This window comes from Panthera uncia (assembly GCF_023721935.1).
Source record: "Panthera uncia isolate 11264 chromosome B3 unlocalized genomic scaffold, Puncia_PCG_1.0 HiC_scaffold_1, whole genome shotgun sequence".
In the NCBI taxonomy this organism is placed as follows: Eukaryota; Metazoa; Chordata; class Mammalia; order Carnivora; family Felidae; genus Panthera; species Panthera uncia.
Genome location: NW_026057582.1, coordinates 27,987,033 through 28,012,260, shown reverse-complemented (window position 1 = coordinate 28,012,260; position 25,228 = coordinate 27,987,033). Strand labels below are relative to the sequence as shown.

The 25,228-nt window shown below is 37.7% G+C and overlaps 1 protein-coding gene across 11 annotated transcripts in view; it reads right to left on the bottom strand.

Moving 5' to 3' along the window:
- Nucleotides 1-25,228, bottom strand: part of NUMB (NUMB endocytic adaptor protein) — a 200,987-nt gene that overhangs the window by 64,128 nt on the left and 111,631 nt on the right. For all 11 annotated transcript variants that reach the window (XM_049611385.1, XM_049611389.1, XM_049611391.1 and 8 more), the window contains one exon: nt 11,436-11,576. In XM_049611385.1, coding sequence (XP_049467342.1) covers nt 11,436-11,561 — 126 coding nt within the window. In that variant the 5' untranslated portion in view covers nt 11,562-11,576. The remainder of the gene's footprint in view (nt 1-11,435; nt 11,577-25,228) is intronic.

Below are 25,228 nucleotides of genomic sequence, written 5' to 3'. Positions count from 1 at the left end.
AAGAAATGAAAACAATGTATCTATCTATTAACCAACTGGTCACTTCGATTGATTTATTTCATTGGTACCATATATGTGAACCTTACGTTTGGATCACTACCAATCAACTGGAGTATCTTCCAAAAAATTACAGTGTGAGGCAGCTATGAAATGAAACATTATTGCATATGCAGAAGATTGTCACATTCAGACAATAAAATTATGAGTAGCAATAAAAGTCCCATCCCTTGGGATAAATAGAATTTTTAAAGCTGTAAGAGATTGCTGCGACCAATGCATTAAGTCCTCAGGCATCAAACATCTATCAAAAGCTTCTGACTCCTATTCAAGAGAAGATATTTAACTTGCAGTGTTAAAAATTCAATTAAGGAAAAAACCCAAGAAATAAGAAATGCAGATTTAGAACTCCAGTATTCAGTTGGCATCTAACAAATAACAGTAACAGCAGCACCAAAATTTATTGTATACTATGTGCCAGCAGTGTTGTGTTTTTCATGTACCATATTTGCTCATTTATTTCTCAGAACACCTATATTAGATAAGTACTATTTCTCATTTTACAACTGAAGAAACAGAGGTGGAGAAAGTTTAAGTAATTTGATTACGGTCACAGTTAATAATAACTGGCATAGCACCAATACAAACTTGGGTAGTTTGGCTTGAAAGCATATGCTCTAAATGGATAAAGAAATTGTGGTTTATATACACAATGGAGTACTACGTGGCAGTGAGAAAGAATGAAATATGGCCCTTTGTAGCAACGTGGATGGAACTGGAGAGTGTGATGCTAAGTGAAATAAGCCATACAGAGAAAGACAGATACCATGTGTTCACTCTTAGGTGGATCCTGAGAAACTTAACAGAAACCCATGGGGGAGGGGAAGGAAAAAAAAAAAAAAGAGGTTAGAGTGGGAGAGAGCCAAAGCATAAGAGACTCTTAAAAACTGAGAACAAACTGAGGGTAGTTGGGGGGTGGGAGGGAGGGGATGGGTATTGAGGAGGGCACCTTTTGGGATGAGCACTGGGTGTTGTATGGAAACCAATTTGACAATAAACTTCATATACTGAAAAAAATAAAAAGAAAGCATATGCTCTAGATGCCTCTCTAAAATTTATTACAGAGCCAATGAAGGACAGAAAGCAGGCAAGTGACATAGTCATATCTGCAATTTAAGAAGATCACTATTACAGCCTTAAGATAATAGTTTGAAAGGGATTAGCCACAAGAAAAACAGTCAAGAGAACTATAATGGTCTAGGGAGAAAAAAAAGCTGAGGACTCGATTAAACAGTAGCAGGAGGAGAAAGAACAAAAAGGCAGAGGATAGATATTTAAGAAGTATAGATATGATATAATGACAGTGACTGACATTGTTAGTTGCCTACATGTCAGCCAGTCTTTCAACGGATTTCCCTTGCCAGAAGAGCCTAACTCCTTGGTACAGGCTGAAAATAGCAAATAATTGCTTTCTTGGCTTTCCTTGCAACTATAGCATGGAAGTTTAATTCAATCCTAGCCAAAGGAAAAGCAGTAGGAAGTCTCTGTGTGTATGTTTATAAGGGGCTGTCCCATTCTGATATAAAAGACATTTACTCCCTAGTCTTTATTTTTAGATAACGATGAGTGAGGGTATAAATTATTCTTTTTTTAAAGAAGTTTATTTATTTTGAGAGAGAGTGTGTGAGAGAAAGCAGGGAAGGGGCAGAGAGAGGGAGAGACAGAATCCCAAGCAGGCTCCATGTTGTCAGCACAGAGCCTGATGGCAGGACTCAAACCCACGAACTGTGAGATCACGACCTGAGCCAAAACCAAGAGTTGGATGCTCAACTGGACTTGGCCAGCCAGGTGCCCTACTTTAAATTAGGTTGCTGGATTCTGTTAATATTTTGTCAAAAGTTTTGTGTTAATATCTATACAATAATTTAGTTTGTAGTTTCCTTCTCTATGCTGTCAAGTTTTAGAATGCTACACATATAAAAAGAAATTTCTAAGTTTATAAAATGCATTTGGAAGGCTCTGATGAACAAATAAAGCATGACTTTCATCTTTTCGTTAATAGATTAATAGTTCCCAGGACACTTGGGTGGCTCAGTTGGTTAAACATCTGGCTCTTGATTTCAGCTTGGGTCATGATCTTGCGGTTCGAGGGGTTGAGCCTTACGCTGGCAGTGCAGAGCCTGCTTGGGATTCTCTCTCTCCTTTTCTCTCTGCTCCTCCCCCGCTCACACGTGCATGTGCATACTCTCTCTCTCTCCCTCAAAATAAATGAGTACACTTTAAAAAAAAAATATTAATAGTTCCCTTGGTATGTTAGGGTTGGAAAGTAGAAAAAGGGAGGTAGGTAACTTTTACATATTATGATATTTCTTCTACAGGAGTTGGTCTTTTTATATTTTGTTTCTTTGGAGTTAGTTTTGGTCATTTATACAACCCAAGAATATTACCAATTCTATCCATGTTTTCAAGTTTATTTGCCTATATTTTTTTTTAAGAGAGAGAAAGAGAAAGGGCAAGAGTAGGGGAGAGAGGCAGAGGAAGGGGGAGAAGGAAAGGGGGGGGGGGGGGAGGGAGGGAGGGGGAGAGAGAGAGAGAGAGAGAATGAATATGAATCTTAGGCTCCATACTCAGAGTAGAGTCTGATGCAGCGCTTGATCCCATGACCCTGGGATCATGACCTGAGCCAAAATAAAGAGTTAGATGCTCAACTGACTGGGCCACCCAGGCACCCCTATAGAATCTTAATTTTAAAAATGCCATTGGTATCTGTGATTATTTTCCCATTTTATTTTTTTTGTGTGTGCATTCGTGCACAAAAGTATATTTAGTAACTTCTAATTCAGTATTAACATTGTACATCAAAATACACGTTACATGGTAGGTAAGCCACTGGATCAGAAAAACTGAAATAGCAAGAGCCCTACTTTCTGTACCATGGCTATATGCTTACACGCAAAATAAAAAAAGCCTGTGTGATACTGTGATTTATAAGAAACACAGATTTGGGGGGCGCCTGGGTGGCTTGGTCGGTTAAGCGTCCGACTTCGGCTCAGGTCATGATCTCACGGTCTGTGAGTTCGAGCCCCGCGTCGGGCTCTGTGTTGACAGCTCATAGCCTGGAGCCTGTTTCAGATTCTGTGTCTCCCTCTCTCTCTGCTCCTCCCCTGTTCATGCTCTGTCTCTCTCTCTCAAAAATAAATAAACGTTAAAAAAAAATTAAAAAAAAAAAAAAAAAAAAGAAACACAGATTTGGTCATTCAGATAACCACAATATATTTCTCATATATATTTGGTCTTCATCCACAGTTCCTGACTCACAGCTCCCAAAATCTTTGGAATTTCCTGAGTATTGAGAATGATAAAGGTGTCTTTTGTTCCGTAAAGGAGGCAACTTTCTCGGAAAACACCTAAGGATGGCAGCTGGTTGCCAGGAGGACCAACCATGTGAATAAAGGGTTGGATCTGTCAGTCTCGCCTCCCAACCCCTGGAGAGGGGAGAGGGGCTAGAAACTGAATCAGCCAATGACTTAGTCAATTATGACTATGTAATGATACCTCATAAAAACCCAAAAGGACGGTTTTTTGGCTTTTATTTTTGGAATGCTTCCATACTTGGGTAACCAGAACATTTTCACATGCCACCAAGCCAGTCCCCAAGCTCCATGAGGCCAGAAGCTACTTTGTTCAAAACCTCACCCTATATATCTCTTTATCTCACTGTTGATTCATACCCTTTATCATGTCCTTTCATCAACTATTAAATGTAAGTGTCCCCTTGAGTTCTGTGGGCAGCTCTAGCCAATCTCTAAGGAGATCATTGGATCTCCAATCTGTAACTGGTTACTCAAAAACACAGGTTAACAGCCTGGGGCTTGTGACTGGCATCTGAAGTAGGGGGTGAGAGGAAAGTCTTATAGGACTGAAGCATGAAACTGGAATCTGATGAATTCTCAAACACTATGTTGGTGTCTAAGAGCTGCTTGGTGTTGCTAGGGCAGGGGGTGGGGAGATGATCCCCCTCACCATGTTCTAATGGACAACACAAAAAACCCTATTATTAAAATACTACCTCTTAAAACTTCTAGCACAATGGCAATCCTTATCTTAGAAAGAAATGGGGCCCAGAACAACTTGGCAGATCACTTAATATAGCAAAATGTTGGTCCAGGAGGTAAACACATCCAATTCCAGCCATTCATGTGCTCAATTCTCCATTTGGTCTATCCGATTTGTACATACCAGCCCACTTCCTGGTTCAGGATTATAATAACCTTAAACCAATGGAATAAAGTCCTTCCATCTCATTTAGCAGTGAATTGAATTAGATCAGTTTACAAACAATACGAGTAAGCATAAATCCTGTATCCAGCCCCTCAAATCTCCCAAATTTGAAGATAATATGAAATCCAGAATCTATCCAACAGAAGGTCCATTTTAGCATTCTGTATGTATTCTACATAACTAGAGAATTAAGATTTTAATTACAAATCAAAGGACTGATGAACTGGCTTAGATTCCAGCAACTGATTTTAACCGAAAATAACACTAGCATTTTAAAATATAATGTTAGTGGGTCGCCTGGGTGGCTCAGTCGGTTGAGCGTCCGACTTCGCTCAGGTCATGATCTCGCAGTTCGTGAGTTCGAGCCCCGCGTCCGGCTCTATGCTGACAGCTCAGAGCCTGGAGCCTGCTTCAGATTCTGTGTCTCCTTCTCTCTCTGACCCTCCCCCGTTCATGCTCTGTCTCTCTCTGTCTCAAAAATAAATAAACATTAAAAAAAATAAATAAATAAAATAAAATAAAATATAATGTTAGTACGCAATTACAAGTAAACTTAGTATATTACTTTAACTGATGGAGCATACTGGGTTTTTTTGTTTTTGTTTTTTTTAACGTTTTATTTATTTTTGAGACAGGGAGAGACAGAGCATGAACAAGGGAGGGTCAGAGAGAGGGAGACACAGAATCTGAAACAGGCTCCAGGCTCTGAGCTGTCAGCACAGAGCCCGATGCGGGGCTCGAACTCATGGACTGCGAGATCAAGACCTGAGCCAAAGTCGGCCGCTTAACCGACTGAGCCACCCAGGTGCCCCTGAAGCATACTGTTTTAATCAACAGTTCTCAAAATTTTTGGTCACAGGACACAATTACACTGAGGACCCCAAAGCATTTTTGTTTGTGTCAGTTATATCTATTGATAATTTTACTATATTAGAAATTAAAACTAAGAACTTTTAAAAATATTTAATTCATTGAAAAATAATAATAAATGCACTTACATGTTAATATATCAAAATGAAACAATTTTGTGAGAAGGGTGGCACTGTTTCACATTTCTGCAAATCTCCCTAATATCTGGCTTAATAGAAAACTAGATTCTCAAATTTGGCTAATATCTGGCTTAATAGAAAACTGGATTCTCAAATCTGCATCTAGATTCAATCTATTGGAATATGTCGTTTTGATACATATTTTCACACACAGATATATAGTTGGAAAAGAAAGTACTTCAGGATCTCACGAAAAGATTTTGGGGACCTCACTTTGAGAACCACTACATTAAGTTTTTATAGGTAATACTTCACTTGTAACATTAAAATTCCTCCTCTATTAAAAAAATTATTGGGGCACCTGGGTGGCTCAGTCAGTTAAGTGTCTGACTCTTGATATGTGCTCAGGTCATAATCTCACGGTTCAAGATTGAGCCCCACGTCAGGCTCTGCACTAAGCATGGAACCGCTTGGGATTCTCTTTCTCCCTCTCTCTCTCAAAATAAACATTTAAAAAAAAAAGATGATCTCTGTTACACTAGCAGAATTGCAAGACAAGCTTTGAAACCTACTTTAATTAATTACTAATTAAATTGTAATACTAAATTGTACTTATACAGGCACCAGTATACTTTAACATACTTGGCAGAGATCAAACTAGTTGCAGTTTCACTTGATTACAGTCTAGTAATCACATTTCTATTTCCAGTAATTGCATATTCTGTATCTCCCATTCTCTGGAGTAGCTATTCTAATGTCTTCAAATCTAATTCCACAACTTCTCTCCTCACTCTTCTACAGATGTCTTCACTTCCTATTTCCTTGAGAAAATATGCCTTTAAACTCCAATTTTAAGCCACCAACACCATAAATGTAAGGCATTTACACTCCGTTTGTTACCTTTGCTACTATTAAAATAGAAGCAGCATCCTTCCTCCATCTAAAACAAATCCACTTTCTACATGCTTCTTAAAGGCCCTTTAGTGATGCTCAAGTCTCTCCTACCTTAAAAACAAAATTCAACATAAAATCAAACTACCAGTGATTTATAGACTTTAACTGAGTAAACTTTATGGTATGTAAATTATATCTAGTAAAACTGGTAAAAACAACAATAACACACAGCTTTTCAACCTCACACTCCCTTTGCTACTCTGCCTTTCTGCTCTCCTTTGAAGACAAACTTTTTCATTAAAAATTTTTTTAACTACCTTATTGAGGTATAACTGACATATAATGAACTATATATATTTAAAGTTACAATATGCTGAGTTCTTGCATATACCTGAGAAACCATGATCACAATCAGTATAATAATCAGCCATCACCACTAAAAGTTTCCTTGTGGGCTTCGTAATACTTCCCTTTCTCCCCTCCCCATCTTCACACAACCTTGTCTGATGAACTTCTCGAATTAGTAATCTCTAGATTTGTCATCTTCTTTCTTATTTTGCATCCATTCACTCCTCAATCTAGACTCCATCCTTATGACTCCACTGTAAGTGCTATCACGAGAATCACCAGGACTTTCAAATTTTTAAATTAATGAAGTTTCATTTTCTCCTCGATAGCACTTGACCACTTTCTCCTTCCTTGAAACTTGGCTTCTGAGATCACACTCTTCAGGTTTCCCTTATACCTCTCTGGCTACTCATTCTTATTCTCCTTTGAAGATAACCCATTTCACTGCCTGTCCCTTCTATGTTTGTCCTAGACCCCCCTCTCCTCTCACTTCTTCTAGGCAATCTCACTTACTCATGACTTCAAGGATAATTTATATATAGTCAACTCTCATTATTCAAGGATTCCTTATTTGCAAATTTGCCTGCTTACTAGAATTTATTTGTAATCTCAAAATGAAAACTCATGGTGTTTGTGGTTAAGTAGGTATCTTCATGTCCGTCTTTCCTAGACACCTCAAAAGGAATTCATCTTCTCTACCCTCAAACGTGTTCTTCCTCAGTGAGCATGCTCACCACCTTACTAGTTGTCTACATGGGAAACTTTTTATACCAACTCATCAGTAGTTCAGAATTCAGTAGTCCCCAAGGCAAGGCCAGATAAGACATCATTTGTCCAGCTATATTTGAGGAAATTCATCTATTTTTAGGCTATAGAAAATAATTCAGGTTCTGATTCTCCTATCCAACCATATGGCATTTGTACTTAAGTGCATGGGGTGGGAAGGGAAGGCAGATAAGGGGTGGGGAGCCACAATGTAGAAGAGGGGATGAATGTTTTGTCGAAAGGATTTCAAAACACCATTTGGAGAAGATCATACAAAAAACGTCCTAAGTAAGGTGTCCTGCCTGCATAAGATGTAAATCTTACATCTTAAATGCTTATCTCTAAAGCACATCTAATCAGCTGTTTCTTATGACAAATGACAGTACCACTGAATGATAGTGAACCTTATTTATCACACACAAAATACTTAAAAGTTGTATATTTCATAGCCAATTGGAGGTGCTTCAATTAATTTTACTTCAGTTATTTCAGTACTATATACCAGCCTCTCAGAACCCTGTGAATGAGATTTTTTAAAATATATATATGTTTATTTATTACAAATATAACATGTTCATGACAAGAAATGTCACTAGTTCCAAAGGATACATAGTGAAAAGTAAAAAGATCCCCAAACCTTCATACCCATTCTGTAATTCATATTTATTTGTGTCTTCTTAACAGGTATTTCTTATATATATAAGCAGATATATAGATTTTTTTCTTAAAAAAAATTTTAACATTTATTTATTATTTTTGAGAGACAGAGCACAAGTGGGGGAGTGGCAGAGAGAGAGAGAGAGAGAGAGAGAGAGAGAGAGAGAGAGAAACAGAATCTGAAGCAGGCTCCAGGCTCCGAGCTGTTCTCACAGAGCCTGACGTGGGGCTCGAACTCAAACCGTGAGATCACTACCTAAGCTGAAGTCAGATGCTTAACAGACTGAGCCACCCAGGCACCCCAGATTTTTTCCTTTTAACTATAAACAGAATCATACTATGTATACTGTTCGTGCCCTGCCTTTATCACTTAATAATACACTAAAGTCATCTTACTGTATGAGCATGTCAGAGAATATTCTTTCAGTGTTTCCTCTGGCAGTCAATGATCATCACCTCTATCAGTTTGGGACAAGAAACCAGGTATCAGCCTTAACACCATTCTTTTTCATTCCCTAGGTTCAGTCAATTTCCAATTCCTATTGCCTTTATCTCTTAATTACCTCTCAATTTACTTCATTTCTTTTCATCTCCACAGTTACCATCTTAGTCCAGACTAAACATGATCTCTCCTCTGGATTACTGTAATAATCTTTCACCAGACTCTTTGCACCTACTATGGACTACCTCCAAACCACACCACACCCACAGTCCCAGTTTGGGGAGAGGAAAAAGTTCTGGAGATGGGTGGTGCTGATGACTGCATAACAATATGAATGTTACTAATATTAGTGTACTATGCACATAGAAATGGTTAAAATGGTGAATTTTATGTTACATATTTTACCACAATAAAATGAACAAAAGATGAAAAAAACCCACACCATTTAGTGGCTTCCAGTAACTCTTAAAGTCCAAAATCCTTAACATGGCCTACAAGGGCCCCACCCTATTTCTTTCCAGATTCATCTCATATAACTTCTTACACCATAGCCTTCCCTTTTTAAAAAGCACTTATCTCAGTTTGTAATCATATTAATGCAAATATCTAATTAAAGTCTGTCTTCCTACAAGGACACTATCAACTCTACAAGAGCAAGAACTGTCTTTTTATTTACCACTTAGCATATGTCTGGTGCACAGTAGGTATTCAAAAAAATTTATTAAATGAATACAGATCTACCTTATTCTTTTTTTTTTTTTTTGTAACGTTTATTTATTATTGAGAGAGAGAGACAGAGCATGAGCAGAGGAGGGACAGAGAGAGAGGGAGACACAGAATCCAAAGCAGGCTCCAGGCTCTGAGCTGTCAGCACAGAGCCCAACGTGGGGCTCAAACTCACAAACCATGAGATCATGACCTGAGCCGAAGTCAGACACTTAACGGACTGAGCCACCCAGGCGCCCCTCTTGTTTTTTAATAGTGGCAAAGAATTCCACTAATGGATTCCTAACTTCTTTATCCAATCCCAGAATGATGGGCATTTAACTTGTTTCCAGATTTTTGCTATCAAACGATGCTAAGATGACCACTTTTGCCAGTATATCTGTGAATGTACTTAAATGTAATCCTTTTTTTTAAGTTTATTTTTTTTAGTAATTTCCATACCCAACTTGGGGCTCAAACTCATTACCCTGAGATCAAGAGTTGCATGCTCTTCCAATTGAGCCAGCTAGGTGCCCCTTAAATGTAATTCTTAAATGTAAAATGTCTGGTCAAATGAAAAGTGCATTTAAAATTTTAACTGATATTTCCAAATTGCTCTCCTAATAGGTTATAATTTATATTCCAAGCAATCAACAATGTGTAAGAGTACCCATTTCCACAATACTCGTATAATCAAAATGAGCCTATTTTGGGGGGTGAGGTTGGGGGAAGTAGAAGAGTGTTAGTTTTTGTATGAGAGGGTTTTTTTCATATCTTAATATCATGCCAAAAATTTTAAAATAAAATATTTAAGTTTATTATTCCTATAAAAGAACTCATTTCAGCGAATAAGTAGCAAAGCTAAGTGATTAGGATTTCTTTTTTTTTTCTTTGAGAGACTGTGTGCACAAGCAGGGTAGAGGGACAGAAGGCGGGGGAGAGAAAGAGAAAGACAGAGAGAGAGAGAGAGAGAGAGAGAGAGAGAGAGAGAAGAGAAGAGAAGAGAAGAGAAGAGAAGAGAAGAGAAGAGAGAGAAAGCAGGATCCTTACTAAGTCTGGAAACCTATGACCCTGGGATCAATACCTGAGCTGAAATCAAGAGTCAAGACACTTAATCAACTTGAGCCACCCAGGCACCCCAGAAAATGCTTAGTAATTGACAGACTGTGGAAAAATTTGTATATTTTTCATGTATGTATTTAAAATATATATTCTATAAATCACTTTTCTGTCATATAGATTTTTTTCCTTTCTGAAGCTTCAGGCTATGTTTCAATCAATGGTAGAAAATCACAATAAGACTATGTATACATAAGAATACGTAGAAAATAGAGAAATATGTTAACATTTTATATTAGACAAAATTTTTTTCTGGAAGATATTAACATTTTGGTCTAGTTCCTTCTATTTTTTTGTATCCACACTTAATACATCTCATAGCATGCTTATATAATTATAAATTACTTCTTTTCACTAAAGAGTATAACATGTACACTTCTTTCATGACCTTAAATGTGACCCTTCTTCGGAGTGTCAAGTAATAGTAAGAAAAAACACCTATATGGCACTCCCTTCTCTAGATCTTCACTATGTTATTACTTCTTTGAGCTTCCATTTTCTGATCTTACAGGTGAAGGCATTAGTTTAAATGACCTCTGTAAGATTAACAGTTATAAGATTAAAGAGAAAATTCCTTTTGATTTAACTCTTTTAAGATTTTCTAGAACACACCAGGCCTGTATTTAAGAAAACAGACTCCCTATTCCCTCTGCTCCACCACTTAGTAAACATTTACCACTCAAAATAATTTCATTTGTAATAATTTGGGACTTGGGGGCACCTGGGAGGCTCAGTTTGTTAAGTGTCCGACTTTTGGCTCAGGTTGCGATCTCTAGGTTTGTGAGTTCAAGCCCCACATCAGGCTCTCTTCTTCAGATCCTCTGTCACCCTCTCTCTGTCTCTCCCCTGCTTGTGCTCACTCACTCTCTCTCAAAAATAAACAAAACAAAACAAGGAAAGCTATCCATGCAAAATTGTCATTAAAAAAAAATAATAATAGTAATAGTAATAGTAATAATAATTTGGGATTTTTAGATATTTCAGGATTAGTTTTTCATCAGAAATGATCTTATTTGTAGTGATTCTAGAGTATATATCAGAAATTCCTATTTAAATATAAAGAGAAAAAAAAATCACTAATTATAATTGTTTTCCTTATTAATTCTACCTTGAAGCAGAAGATGAAGAGATTCATTTTTAGAGGGTTCTCTTTTAATTGTCCTAATTAATAGGATTTCACACACAATAGACTATCAATTCTTTTCCACATCTAGAATTACAGAAGCACGAGCTCTTACCTTAACTGGGAAGCTACATTTTCCAGTACGAACCCCTTCTTCATCTGTCTGCCACTGATGTGGACGACTGGCCTCTGGAACATAAACATCTTTCTTTCTCCTAAAACTTTGCCGTAGTTTATTCATTTTAATTTTTACAACCTGCAGACAGAGTAAAAGAAATATGAAAAAGAAGTTATTATCTTCTCATATATTTAAACTTCGGATTACTATGCTGCTAAAAAACGAATGTTCCAAATTAAACATTTTGGTTTAATAGAAAATGAGCAATTAGTATCCCTCTTCTTAGAGTAACTCTAAGCTCAAACAAATCATTTCATTTTTCAAAAAAACAACTATAATACTAATTCAAATAACTTCTATGATTTGAAGAGATGTTATTCTAAGAAGTTTCAAGCATTTTAATTGTAATAATCCAATGAATATTCCTATTGATCTACCCCTCAAATCCATTCTAATTCCCGAATAAGGAAATCTGTACATGTAGGTCAAATTATAGACTGCTAACGATTTCTGAAAACATTTTGAAAACTTTCATACTTATTAGGAAAAAAACCATTTCTAAACACTAAAATTTAGGACCTTTTTGACTTACTATTAGAAAACATTAAACAAAGCATGGACTGTAACCACCTTTTCATAAAGATGTTTTATAAAAAGGAAGAAAATAAAGTTTCCTTTAAACATACTTAAAGAAGAAGTTCTACTAGGATTAAATTATTCTAAAGAAAAAAATTCTTGCAAGTAGTATAACATCAGAATGTACTTTCATATCTATAATTATTACAGAATGAAAGTAAACTAATAGCTTTCCATTATAAAGGTCCAAGTCTCATCATTAACTCTGTAAATTAAAAGGGATTAAACTATAGTCAATTTTTGGTTTTGTTACTAGAAGAGGTACCTCTCTGATGTCCTCAGTAGAAATCACAAAACTACAGGGAAGGAAGACCTAACTGATAAAAAACAACAGGACATTCAAGAACCTATGAATAAATGTAATGAATAAGTGTCCCTTTACAGAGCAGGTCTCAAAATCTGAAACCAATATCTCCAGTTTTCTGTTAAGGAGCATAGCATTGTTCATTCTTTCCCTGAAGGGATTTAACCACCTCAACCAGCCTCAAAGAGATCTTAACTTTTGAAAATGATGTGACAAAGGTATAAAAGGAAACGTCTCTGTCAGAGTGTTAAATAGCAAGGAATTGAACATTAGTTCCCACATGACACCAATGAAAAGCTTCAAAAATCAAAGTTAGCATTCTGAGGAAAATAATTTTGTATTTTAAAATGCATAATGCCACACCAGAACTATTACTAAATTAGCTAATTTGCACAGACAAGCCAATCTTACCACACATCTTCTTAAAAGGTAAAAATTCTGACAAATGGCAATGTAAAAACCCCTGGGTTTTCTAAAAATGAATTTATTTTTTCTCAAATCACAATTGATTTGTAGAGTATATGAAGTAGATACTAAATAATCACACGACTGGACAAAAGGTAGTCCACTCTTTTGCCTTTAAGTAGGCATTCCTAAACTACTTTAAATAAGAGTCTACCTTAATCTAATAGGCTCCCCTCATTCCTCCCCAAAATCCCACAACCTTTCCTGACAATACATCCTGTTATTACTTCCTCGTATCATACTTTAACGTTTATTTATTTTTGAGACAGAGAGAGACAGAGCATGAACGGGGGAGGGTCAGGGAGAGGGAGACACAGAATCCGAAAGAGGCTCCAGGCTCTGAGCTGTCAGCACAGAGCCCGACGTGGGACTTGAACTCACGGACCATGAGATCATGACCTGAGCCAAAGTCGGCAGCTTAACCGACTGAGCCACCCCGGTGCCCCAACCTCGTATCATACTTTAAAACATATACACAAATATAAATATAAGAAAATTTTAAAAAAATATCTATATCCTTGCTCAAGTTGGCACTCTGAGAATCTTGAGGTAAAAAGCCCAAGAGATTCCTTTCTTCTTAATTTCTTTCTCTTAGCAAAAAAAGAGGCGTAGGGGGGTAACCTACACTCAGTTGTCCTGGTCAGACACCTGAAAGTCATCTCCTCATTCACTCTTTCTCTGACCAACAATTCTGCTGCTTTTGCCTCCTTAGTATATCTTGAATTCATTCCCCCACCCACCACATCAGTTCTATCCTCAGACATTTTTGTGTAAATTATTGCCAAAGTCTATTACTTAATGGTTGCTTTGCTTCCAAGAAAGGTCCATTCTAATCTGTTCTCTTGATTACTGCCAGAGTGCTTTCTAAAACACAAATCTGACCATGCAATTACTCAGCTTAAAATCCTTCACTTGCTTCACAATACTTTCCAGATAAAGTCCAAATTCCTAAACTTGGCAAAACACAGTCCTTTTTCATCTGGCTTCACTCACCAATCCCCATTGACATGCTAAGCTCCAGCCACACTAAACTACTTACAACTCTCCAAACAAGGCATGCCCTCTTTCAGAGCCTGTTTGTGTGTTCCTCCATCTGCCTAGCAAGACCTTTCCCCATTTGCCTCTGATTAAAGTCTACTCATCTTTGAAGAGTCAACTTGGGAGTCTTCAGGGAAGCTAGTAGCATTGTCTTCTTGACAAGCCCCTAGCCGGATGGGGTTAGGTCTTTCCATTTCATATGATTCCCATTAATATTCTTGGATTACTTCTTTTACTGCACTCATCAAACCTAACAGCAATTTTCTATTTCCTTAATAGTAAACTGTATCTTATTTATTTAAATACTACCCTTGCATCTTAACACAGGATCTCTCATATACATGGCACACTATAAATTTGAAGAAATAAAAGATAAAATAGACCCCCCATCATATTAGATAATATTTACCAGGTAGGATAAATGTAGACATATAGGAGCAGAGAGAATCACCGGTGTTGGAAGAGACTGCAGAGATAATGGTAGGCCAGCCTCCCACTGACAAAAGAACCACCTTGACAACTTCCCTTAAAGGAAGACATACGGTCTCTGTCTAAATAACTCTAGTATAGGTTTATTTCATCTTTGGGCAGTTACTTATTGTTGTACATTCTGCTGACCAATAAGAGAACAGAGTAGAAGTGTCAAGATTTGGAATCTAAATATCTTGTGACTGGGGCCCAAGTGGCTCAGTTGGTTAAGCGTCTGACTCTTGGTTTCAGCTCAGGTTATGACCTCATGGTTCATGAGTTTGAGCCCTGCTTCGGGCTCTGTGTTGACAGTGTGGAGCCTGCTTGGGATTCTCTCCCCGCCCTCCCCCCCCCCACCCGCCGCTCTCTCCCTGTCCCTCCCCTCTGCATACTGTATCTCTCAAAAATTAAAAAAAAAAAAAAGCTTGTGACTTTCAGTACTAAAATCGTTATCAGCATTTCTACAGAGAGTATTACTTATCAGTGATTTTCAAATTATGCTTTAAGTAGCCCTAGGATTTCCAGGGAGGAGACCCAGGTACCACTGGTTGGTTGTGGAAATAAAGAGAACAAAGTTAGAAGACTACACTCAATTCAGGAGGGACATCAGGTCCCTGTCACAGCTTCAAACAGACAAACTCCACTTTATCTGATTCACATATTGGGATTCCATATATGTTTAAGGAAAGGGTTTCATGGCTGAAAATTTTTTGAAAATGAGTTATATAATCATAACAGTTCTAAAATGAACTTGGCAAAATGAAAATATAATATCTTGCTTGTTACTTCTTAATGAGTAACTACCAATGGTTTGTAAATAACCAAGGGAGAGACCAAACATTCTGTTTTCAAGTAATCTATATGTAATGATTTTGCTTACAAAGACAAAAGAGACAACAAGAAAAAATACAAAACCTGTTAATATAAAGTAACATTCACTATAGGCCCTCCATAAAGTTAAACTTTACTACCAAATAAAGAAAATCATACCCCTTGAGAAAGTCCTGGTTGAACACAGGTAAAGTATATATTTTTGTTAGTATAAAAAATGAGAACAAAAAATCTTACTTTGGGGGCGCCTGGGTGGCTCAGTCAGTTAAGTGGCCGAGTTCGGCTCAGGTCATGATCTCATGGTCTGTGAGTTCGAGCCCCGCGTCAGGCTCTGTGCTGACAGCTCAGAGCCTGGAGCCTGTTTCAGATTCTGTGTCTCCCTCTCTCTGACCCTCCCCCATTCATGCTCTCTCTCTGTCTCAAAAATAAATAAACGTTAAAAATTAAAAAAAAAAAATCTTACTTTGTACCACAAACTAAATTAAAAAAAAAAAGTCATCCCCATTGTACTAGCTAGACATAATTGCCAAATGTAGAAAATCTCTTCACAGTTCTCATTCTTAACTGCTCTGCAAAATTTGACACCATGATCCCAGCTCTCCTTTGTACACTTCTTTCCTTGTTGTCTCTCCCCACCCCAATACCCTACACCTCTGGTTTATCTTCTTCACCTCTGTTGCTGCCGATACTCTGAGGGCTTCCTCTACTTTTTCCCACCTCAGGGCTTCCTCTACTTTTTCCCACCCTCTGAGGGTATTCCCCAAATATTGGTCCTCAATTTGTACTCCCTTGTTTATACTATCACTCTTGGTGAAATAATCAACTTAAACCATCACTCCAACTGTGATGATTTCCCAATAATAATGATCTTACTCTTGTATTCAAATTCTTCTATTTAGGTGCATTGGTGTTGCCTCAAATACATCAATTTAAAGTTAAATCATCACCTCTTACCTCCCCTTAAGTCCTCCCCTTCTGTCTGACCCAATTTGTTTGGGTCAGTAAAAACTGAGAACTTACTATGTGCTGGGCCCTGTTGCAGATGCTAGTGGATACAGAAATTAATAAGACAATTTGCCTTTAGGTGGCTCTCTCCCCTCATAAAAGGTTAATGTAATAATAGCACTATGCAAAGTATGCTCTGGAAGCACAATCAAGGTTCAGGAAACATTTCCTATAGAAGATATTGCCCAAGTTAACTTTTAAAGGGAGAACAAAAATTGGCCACATACAATAAGGAGGGAAAAGATATTCCAGGTAGAGGCAACAGCATCAACAAACAAATAGATGCAGGAAATCAAATGCTAGGCAGCAATTCAAGAAGAGTGCAGACAAAGATCAGGTGCTGATTTCATCCTACAGACAGCCAGAAGCCACTAAAAGGTTTTACACGCGTCAATGACATGGTCAGAATTGCAACATAGTTAGATTATTCTGGTGGTAGTATGGAAAACAAATCTGAGGGCAAAAGACTATAAATGAGTTAGAAGGAGTTTTAAATAGTCTAGGCAATTTATGAAAACAGCTTGAACTAGGCCAGTGGTAGTGGTGTAGCTAGAAAAAGGGAAATGAAAAGTTTAAAAGTAAGAGTAGCAAAGAGAATTGAGTCAACATGATATATCTGCTGCAGGAAATTTTCTTTTGCCCAGGGTGATAAGACTAAACCAGTAATTAGCTTCACTGTTTGCTCCAAGAAATTCTTGCAAACTAACTTATCTGGGCAAACAGTGTGTGCATTAGAGCAAACAGGTCTCCTGACAGGATAACAAATTGCTTCAAGACCGTTTTCTTATTATGTCCACTAATTCTAAATATCATGTCAAAACTCTGCCCATCCCAAACAGTTCCCCATCTTGAAGGACATGCCTTAAACCACATGAGTACAAATCTCAAATCCCTAGAAATACTCTTTCCTGACTTCCCCTAACTACCAAGACTCTGTCAAAGTGGTGCTTGCCCTTGTTGCAGTAAGTTTAACAACCTCAGCTTTGCTGAATCAACAGGATTCTTTTGATGGGGAAAGTCAATGGCAGGAATTGGTGACAGATTATGGATGTTAAAGGAAGAGAAAGAAATCCAAATATGACTCCTAAGTTTTAGTTAGGCCTCAGCAAAATGAATTGTTGAATTTGAGGGGGATGCTGATAGGGCTTCCATGTAGGGATGTGTATAGGCTTCTCTTGGGGGAGAGGTCAGGGCAATGATAGACAGTCATTATAGGTGTAATTTTTCTGGTGAATGTCTCTTCATTTTCCTCTTTTTCCCTAATAGAAGGTAGGATGCAGTAAACAGAATTAAACTCAGCTTACTTAAACATGGTAAGAAGTGCACGCACTACATAATTGGCCAGTATGTACTAATACATACAGCCATACCAGTGATTACATTTTTGCAATGCTTACATTCTAGATAGTAAATAGCCACTGTGCTAGATTTCTCTCCTATCCATCACTTCACCTTCCACAACTCAACAACTAATAGGTTAATACCCAGTTTAACAGAGTACTAAGGCCAGTGAAGGTTTTGATTGGCCAGTAACAATACAAGTCAGATTCCAAAGTCCCATCTCTCTCAGGCACACCTGTTGGCTTCCTACATGGTTCTCAGAGGGTTGCCCTCCCTTTGTGGGCAACTGCCTGGTCCAATGAGGAGGATGCAATAAGTCTCCATTCTGTCCACCATGTTGGTCCCCATCTCGAAATATTCCAGGTGAGATCAGGAATAGACGAGTTAGAGAAGACAGCACCGTAAACAGTGACACTAGCTATCCAGTAGTCAAACAGACCAAATAGCTCTTCATTAATGGATAAAATAGCAAGATCCAATTATATGCTGTCTCCAGTAAACCTACTTTTTTTATTAAAAAATTTTTTCTAATGTTTATTTTTGAGAGACAGAGAGACAGAGCATGAGCAGGGGAGGAGCAGAGAGAGAGGGAGACACAGAACCTGAAGCAGGCTCCGAACTGTCAGCACAGAGCCCAATGCAGGGATGGAACCCATGAACTGCGAGATCATGACCTGAGCCAAATTGGGACGCTTAACCAACTGAGCCACCCAGGCGCCCCTACAGTAAACCTATTTTAAACATAAAGACCCAAATAGGTTAAAAGTAAAAAGACAAAAAACAATACACCACATTAATAGTAGTCAAAATAAAGCTGGAGTGGCTGTACATTCCCTTCTCAATAACCAACAGAATAAGTAGGCAGAATCAGCAAGTATATAAACAGCAAAACTTGAACAACAGTATCAACCAACATGATCTGATTGACATTTATAGAATTCTTCTATCCAATGATAACAGATTATACATTCTTCTGAAGTGCATGTGGAACATTTAGCAACATAGACCATGTTCTGGGCCATAAAACAACTCTCAAATTTAAAAGGAATCATACAAAGTATGATGTCTAACAACAATGGAATTAAATCACCAATATTTGTAAACTACGTTTCAAAATAGCCCATGGGTCAAAGTACAAATCAAAAGGGAATTCAGAAAGTATTTTGGACTAAATGAAAACACAATCTATAAAAATTTACAGGATGCTGCAAAAGCAATACTTAGCAAGATAGCACTAAACCAGTGCTTTTCAACCAGGGACATTCACTGCATATCTGAACACATTTGGCAACATCTGGAAATATTTTTGGTTGTTCCCAGGGAGGTGCTATTGGCATCTAGTGGGTATTGGCCAGGGACACTGCTAAACATCCTATAGGACAGCCCCACAACAAAGAATCATCTAGCTTAAAATGTCAATAGTGCCACTATTGAGAAACCCTGCACTAAATATCTATTTTTATAAGCTTATTTATTTGTTTTGAGAGAGAGAGAGAGAGAGAGAGAGAGAGGGAGGGAGGGGAAGGACAGAGAGAGAGAGAGGGAGAGAGAGTGAATTCCAAGCAGGCTCTGCACTATCAGGTTCTGCACTTGAACTCATAAAGTTCATGAGATCATGACCTGAGCCAAATGTGGACGCTTAACTGACTGAGCTCCCCAGGTGCCCCAAAATGTCTGTACTTTTTGTTTTTAAAAGAAAGGTCTTACTTAACCATGTCCTAAGCTTCCACCTATAGAAACTAAAGGGACAAAGAAGTGCAAAGTAAGCAGAAAAAAGGAAAGAGTAGAGATCAGAACAGAAAGCAGTAAAAAGTGGGAAAATAAAAACAGAAAAAAGGAAACCAAAAGATTATTCTTTGAGAAGATCAACAAAACTGATAAACCTGTAGCCACATTGATCAGGGGGTAAAAAGATACAAATGACCAATATCAAGAATGAAAGAATGCCATCACTATAGAAAAGAATAATAAGGGAATATTATGAACAAGTTTAGGCTAACAAATTCATTGATAACATGGAAAAATACCTTGCAAGTGCCAAACTACCACAGCTCACTTAAGACGAAATAGATAACATAAACAGTCCTATACCTAACCTATTAATGAAATTGGATTCATAGTTAAAAATCTTTCCACAAAGATAACTCCTGGGCTATGGATTCACTGATGAATTCTACCAAACATTTAAGAAATCATACCAATTCTATGGGGCATCTGGGTGGCTCAGTCGGTTGGGTGTCCAACTTTGGCTCAGGTCATGATCTCACAGCTTGTGAGTTCCAGCCCTGTGTCAGGCTCTGTGCTGACAGCTCAGAGCCTGGAGCCTGCTTCGGATTCTGTGTCTCCCTCTCTCTGTGTCCCTCCCCTGCTTGTACTCTGTCTCCGTCTCTCTCTCTCTCAAAAATAAAGATTAAAAAAAAATTAAAAAAAAAAAAAAGAAATCATACCAATTCTATGCAAACTCTTACCAAAATATTGAAGGGGGGGGGGGGGGGATGAATATTTCTCAAATTCTTCTATCAGGTTAATAAGAGTCTCCTGCTTTGGTTTTCTTTTTCAAGATTGCTTTGGCTATTTGGGGTCTTTTCTGGTTCCATACAAATTTTAGGATTGTTCGTTCTAGCTCTGAGAAGAATGCTGGTGTTATTTTGATAGGGATTGCATTGAATATGTAGATTGCTTTGGGTAGTATCGACATTTTAACAGTATTTGTTCTTCCGAGCCAGGAGCATGGAATCTTTTTCAATTTTTTTTGTGTCTTCTTCAATTTCTTTCATAAGCTTCCTATAGTTTTCAGTGTATAGATTTTTCACCTCTTTGGTTAGATTTATTCCTAGGTATTTTATGGGTTTTGGTGCAACTGTAAATGGGATCGATTCCTTGATTTCTCTTTCTGTTGCTTCATTGTTGGTGTATAGGAATGCAACCGATTTCTGTGCATTGATTTTATATCCTGCAACTTTGCTGAATTCATGAATCAGTTCTAGCAGTTTTTTGGTGGAATCTTTAGGGTTTTCCATGTAGGTATCATGTTATCTGCGAAGAGTGAAAGTTTGGCCTCCTCCTGGCTGATTTGGATGCCTTTTATTTCTTTGTGTTGTCTGATTGCAGAGGTTAAGACTTCCAATACTATGTTGAATAACAGTGGCGAGAGTGGACATCCCTGTCATGTTCCTGACCTTAGGGGGAAAGCCCTCAATTTTTCCCCATCGAGGATGATATTAGTGTTGGGTCGTTCATATATGGCTTTTATGATCTCGAGGTACGCTCCTTCTATCCCTACTTTCTTGAGGGTTTTTATCAAGAAAGGATGCTGTATATTGTCAAATGCTTTCTCTGCATCTATTGAGAGGATCATATGGTTCTTTCCTTTCTTTTATTGATGTGATGAATCACATTAATTGTTATGCGGATATTGAACCAGCCCTGCATCCCAGGTATAAATCCCATGTGGTCGTGGTGGATAATTTTTTTTAATGTATTGTTGGAGCCGGTTGGCTAATATCTTGTTGAGGACTTTTGCATCCCTGTTCATCAGGGAAATTGGTCTATAGTTCTCCTTTTTAGTGGGGCCTTTGTCTGGTTTTGGAATCAAGGTAATGCTGGCTTCATGGAATAAGTTTGGAAGTTTTCCTTCCATTTCTATTTTTTGGAACAGCTTCAAGAGAATAGGTGTTAACTCTTCCTTAAATGTTTGGTAGAATTCCCCTGGAAAGCCATCTGGCCCTGGACTCGTTTTTTGGCAGATTTTTGATTACTAATTTGATTTCTTTACTGGTTATGGGTCTGTTCAAATTTTCTATTTCCTCCTGTTTCGGTTTTGGTAGTGTATATGTTTCTAGGAATTTGTCCATTTCTTCCAGATTGCCCATTTTCTTGGCATATAATTGTTCATAATATTCTCTTATTATTGTTTTTATTTCTGCTGTATTGGTTGTGATCTCTTCCATTCTTGATTTTATTTATTTCGGTCCTTTCCTTTTTGATCAAACTGGCTGGTGATTTATCAATTTTATTAATTCTTTCAAAGAACCAGCTTCTGGTTTCATCAATCTGTTCTATTGTCTTTTTGTTTTTTGGGTTTTTTTTGGTTTCAATAGCATTAATTTCTGCTCTAATCTTTATTATTTCCTGTCTTCTGCTGGTTTTGGGTTTTATTTGCTGTTCTTTTTCCAGCTCTTTAAGGCGTAAGGTTATGTTGTCTATCTGAGATCTATGCTTTCCTCTTATGACCACCTTTGCTGCGTCCCAGAGGTTCACAGTTCCTGAGATTGAGCCCCAAGTCAGGCTCTGTGCTGACAGCGTGGAACCCACTTGGAATTCTCTCTCTACCTCTCTTTCCACCCCTCCCCCGGCTCACATGTGTGTGTGTGTGCATGCTCTCTCTCTCAAAATAAACATACGTTAAAAAAAAAAAGCTATAGACCCATATCTCTCATGAGCATACATGCAAAAATTCTAAACAAAATTTCAGCAAATCAAACCAAACAAAACATTAAAAGGATAATACATCATGACTACATGGAGTTTTTCTAAGAAATGCAGTTAAGTAACAGTCAAAAATCAATGTAATTCACCTTATTAGCAAAATTTAAATGTCCCTGTCAATATTTAAGTTTGAAGCTGTATCTTTTCTTCCTTGAATTCAAAGATTATACTGAGATTTTTTTTTAATGGGTTAAAAGTCAACTAATTTTAAGCATAATATTTACATATATCATAGAAAGTTAATACCTAGCCCTGATTTTTTGGTGTGAATTACAGTCATATACTCCCAACTCCACCTCAGATGTCTTCAAATCAAATTCATGTTTCCTTTCAATCAAGCTCTTCCCCCTGATTTTCCTATTTCTACGTAACATTTTTACAACCATCAAAGCTTTACAATTATAACAGCAAACTCTGGGTGTGGAGCCTGATGCTGGGCTCATTCTTACAACCGTGAGATCATGACTAGAGCTGAAATCAAGAGGCGGGTGCTGGCGCGCCTGGGTGGCTCAGTTGGTTGAGCGTCCGACTTCGCCTCAGGTCATGATCTCGCGGTTCAGGTCGTGGGTTCAAGCCCCGTGTCAGGCTCTGTACTGACAGCTTGGAGCCTGCTTTGGATTCTGTGTCTCCCTCTCTCTGCCCCTCCCTGGCTCGCGCTCTGTCTCTCTCTCTCTCTCTCTCAAAAATAAAGAAACATTACAAAAAATTTTTTTAAATAAAAAAAGGGTAAAATTATAAAAAAAGAGAAAAGAGGTTTCACATTTATTTGAAGATAAGATTTGTTTTACTCAGCATCCCGTAGACATTTGTTCATGTAACTTTTAATTTACATATTACAAAACCTTGAATATTTTAATTAAAACTTATTAATAAGTATTTATTGACTATCTACCATGCCATAAAGCAATAAAAAGAACAAAAAAAAGCCTGCCTCTATGAAGATAGAAAATAAGTAGGCAGATTATTTACAGATAAGATCAAATAAGTTTTCAGCATGTTTGCAAACTGGGTATTAAACACAGCCTTTATTAAAAATTAAATTATACACCATATAATAAAATAAATTATTAAAAATTTTAAAGTTTATTTCTCTTGAGAAAGGAGAGAAAGCACACAAGGGAAAGAGAATCCCAAGCAGGCTCCGTGCTGTCAGTGCAAGCCCAACTCAGGGCTCCATCCCACAGACTGTGAGATCATAACCTGAGCCGAAATCACGAGCCAGATAATTAACCAACTGAGCCATCCAGGCGCCCCTAAATAAGTTATTTTATTTTATTATTTTTTATTTTTAAAAATACAATTTATTATCAAATTAGCTAACATACAGTGTGTACAGTGTGCTGTTGGTTTTGGGGGTAGATTCCTATGATTCATTGCTTACATATAACACCCATGCTCATCCCAACAAGTGCCTCCTCAATGCCTATCACCCATTTTCCCCTCTCCCCTGCCCCCCACATCAACTCTCAGTTTGTTCTCTGTATTTAAGCATCTCCTATGGTTTGTCTCCCTCCCTCTCTGTTTTAAGTATTTTTTCCCCTTCCCTTCCCCCATGGTCTTCTGTTAAGTTTCTCAAGTTCCACGTATGAGTGAAAACATATGATATCTGCCTTTCTCTGAATGACTTATTTCACTTAGCATAACACCCTCTAGTTCCATCCACATTGCTGCAAATGGCAGGATTTCATTCTTTCTCATTGCCAAGTAGTAGCCCATTGTATATATAAACCACATCTTCTCTATCCATTCATCAGTTGATGGATACTTAGGCTCTTTCCATAGTTTGGCTATTGTTGAAAGTGCTATAAATATTGGGGTACATGCATCCCTATGAATCAGCACTCCTGTATCCTTTGGATAAATTCCTAGTAGTGCTATTGCTGGGTCATAGGGTAGTTCTATTTTTAATTTTTTGAGAAACTTCCATACTGTTTTCCAGAGCGGCTGCACCAGTTTGCATTCCCACCAGCAGTGTAAGAGGGTTCCCATTTCTCCACATTCTTGCCAGCATCTGTTGTTTCCTGAGGTGTTAATTTTAGCCACTCTGACCAGTGTGAGGTGGTACCTCCGTGTGGTTTTGATTTCTATTTCCCTGATGATGAGTGACGTTGAGTATCTTCTCATGTGTCTGTTGGCCATCTGGATGTCTTCTTTGGAAAAGAGTCTATTCATGTCTTCTGCCCTTTTCTTCACTGGATTATTTGTTTTTTGGGTGTTAAGTCTGGTAAGTTCTTTATAGATTTTGGATACTAATCCTTTATCTGGTATGTCATTTGCAAATATCTTTTCCCATTCCATTGGTTGCCTTTTAGTTCTGTTGATTGTTTCCTTTGCAGTGCAGAAGCTTTTTATCTTGATGAGGTCCCAATAGTTCATTTTTGCTTTTAATTCCCTTGCCTTTGGAGACGTGTAGAGCAAGAAGTTGCTGTGGCTGAGGTCAAAGAGGTTGTTGCCTGTTTTCTCCTCTAGAGGTTTGATGATTTCCGGTCTCACATTTAGGTCTTTCATCTATTTTGAGTTTATTTTTGTGTATGGTGTAAGGAAGTGGTCTAGTTTCATTCTTCTGCAGGTTGCTGTCCAGTTCTCCCAGCACCATTTGCTAAAGAGACTGTCTTTTTTCCATTGGATACTCTTTCCTGCTTGTCAAAGATTAGTTGGCCATACATTTGTGGGTCCAATTCTAGGTTCTCTGTTCTATTCCACTGGTCTATGTGTCTGTTTTGGGGCCAATACCACACTGTCATGATGATTACAGTTTTGTGGTAGAGGCTAAAGTCTGGGACTGTGATGCCTCCCACTTTGGGTTTCTCCTTCAATATTACTTTGGCTATTTGGGGTCTTTTGTGGTTCCACACAAATTTTAGGTTTGTTCTAGCTTTGAGAAGAATGCTGGTGCAATTCTGATTGGGATTGAATTGAATGTGTAGATTACTTTGGGTAGAATTGACATTTTAACAATATTTATTCTTCCAATCCATGAGCATGGAATGTTTTTCCATTTCTTTCAGTCTTCTTCATCAATTTTCTTCATAAGTCTTCTACAGTTTTCAGCATACAGATCTTTTACATCTTTGGTTAGGTTTAGTGCTAGGTATTTTATGGTTCTTGGTACAATTGTAAATGGGACTGATTTCTTGACTTCTCTTTCTATTGCTTCATTATTGGTGTGTAGAAATGCAACTGATTTCTGTACACTGATTTTGTATCCTGTGAC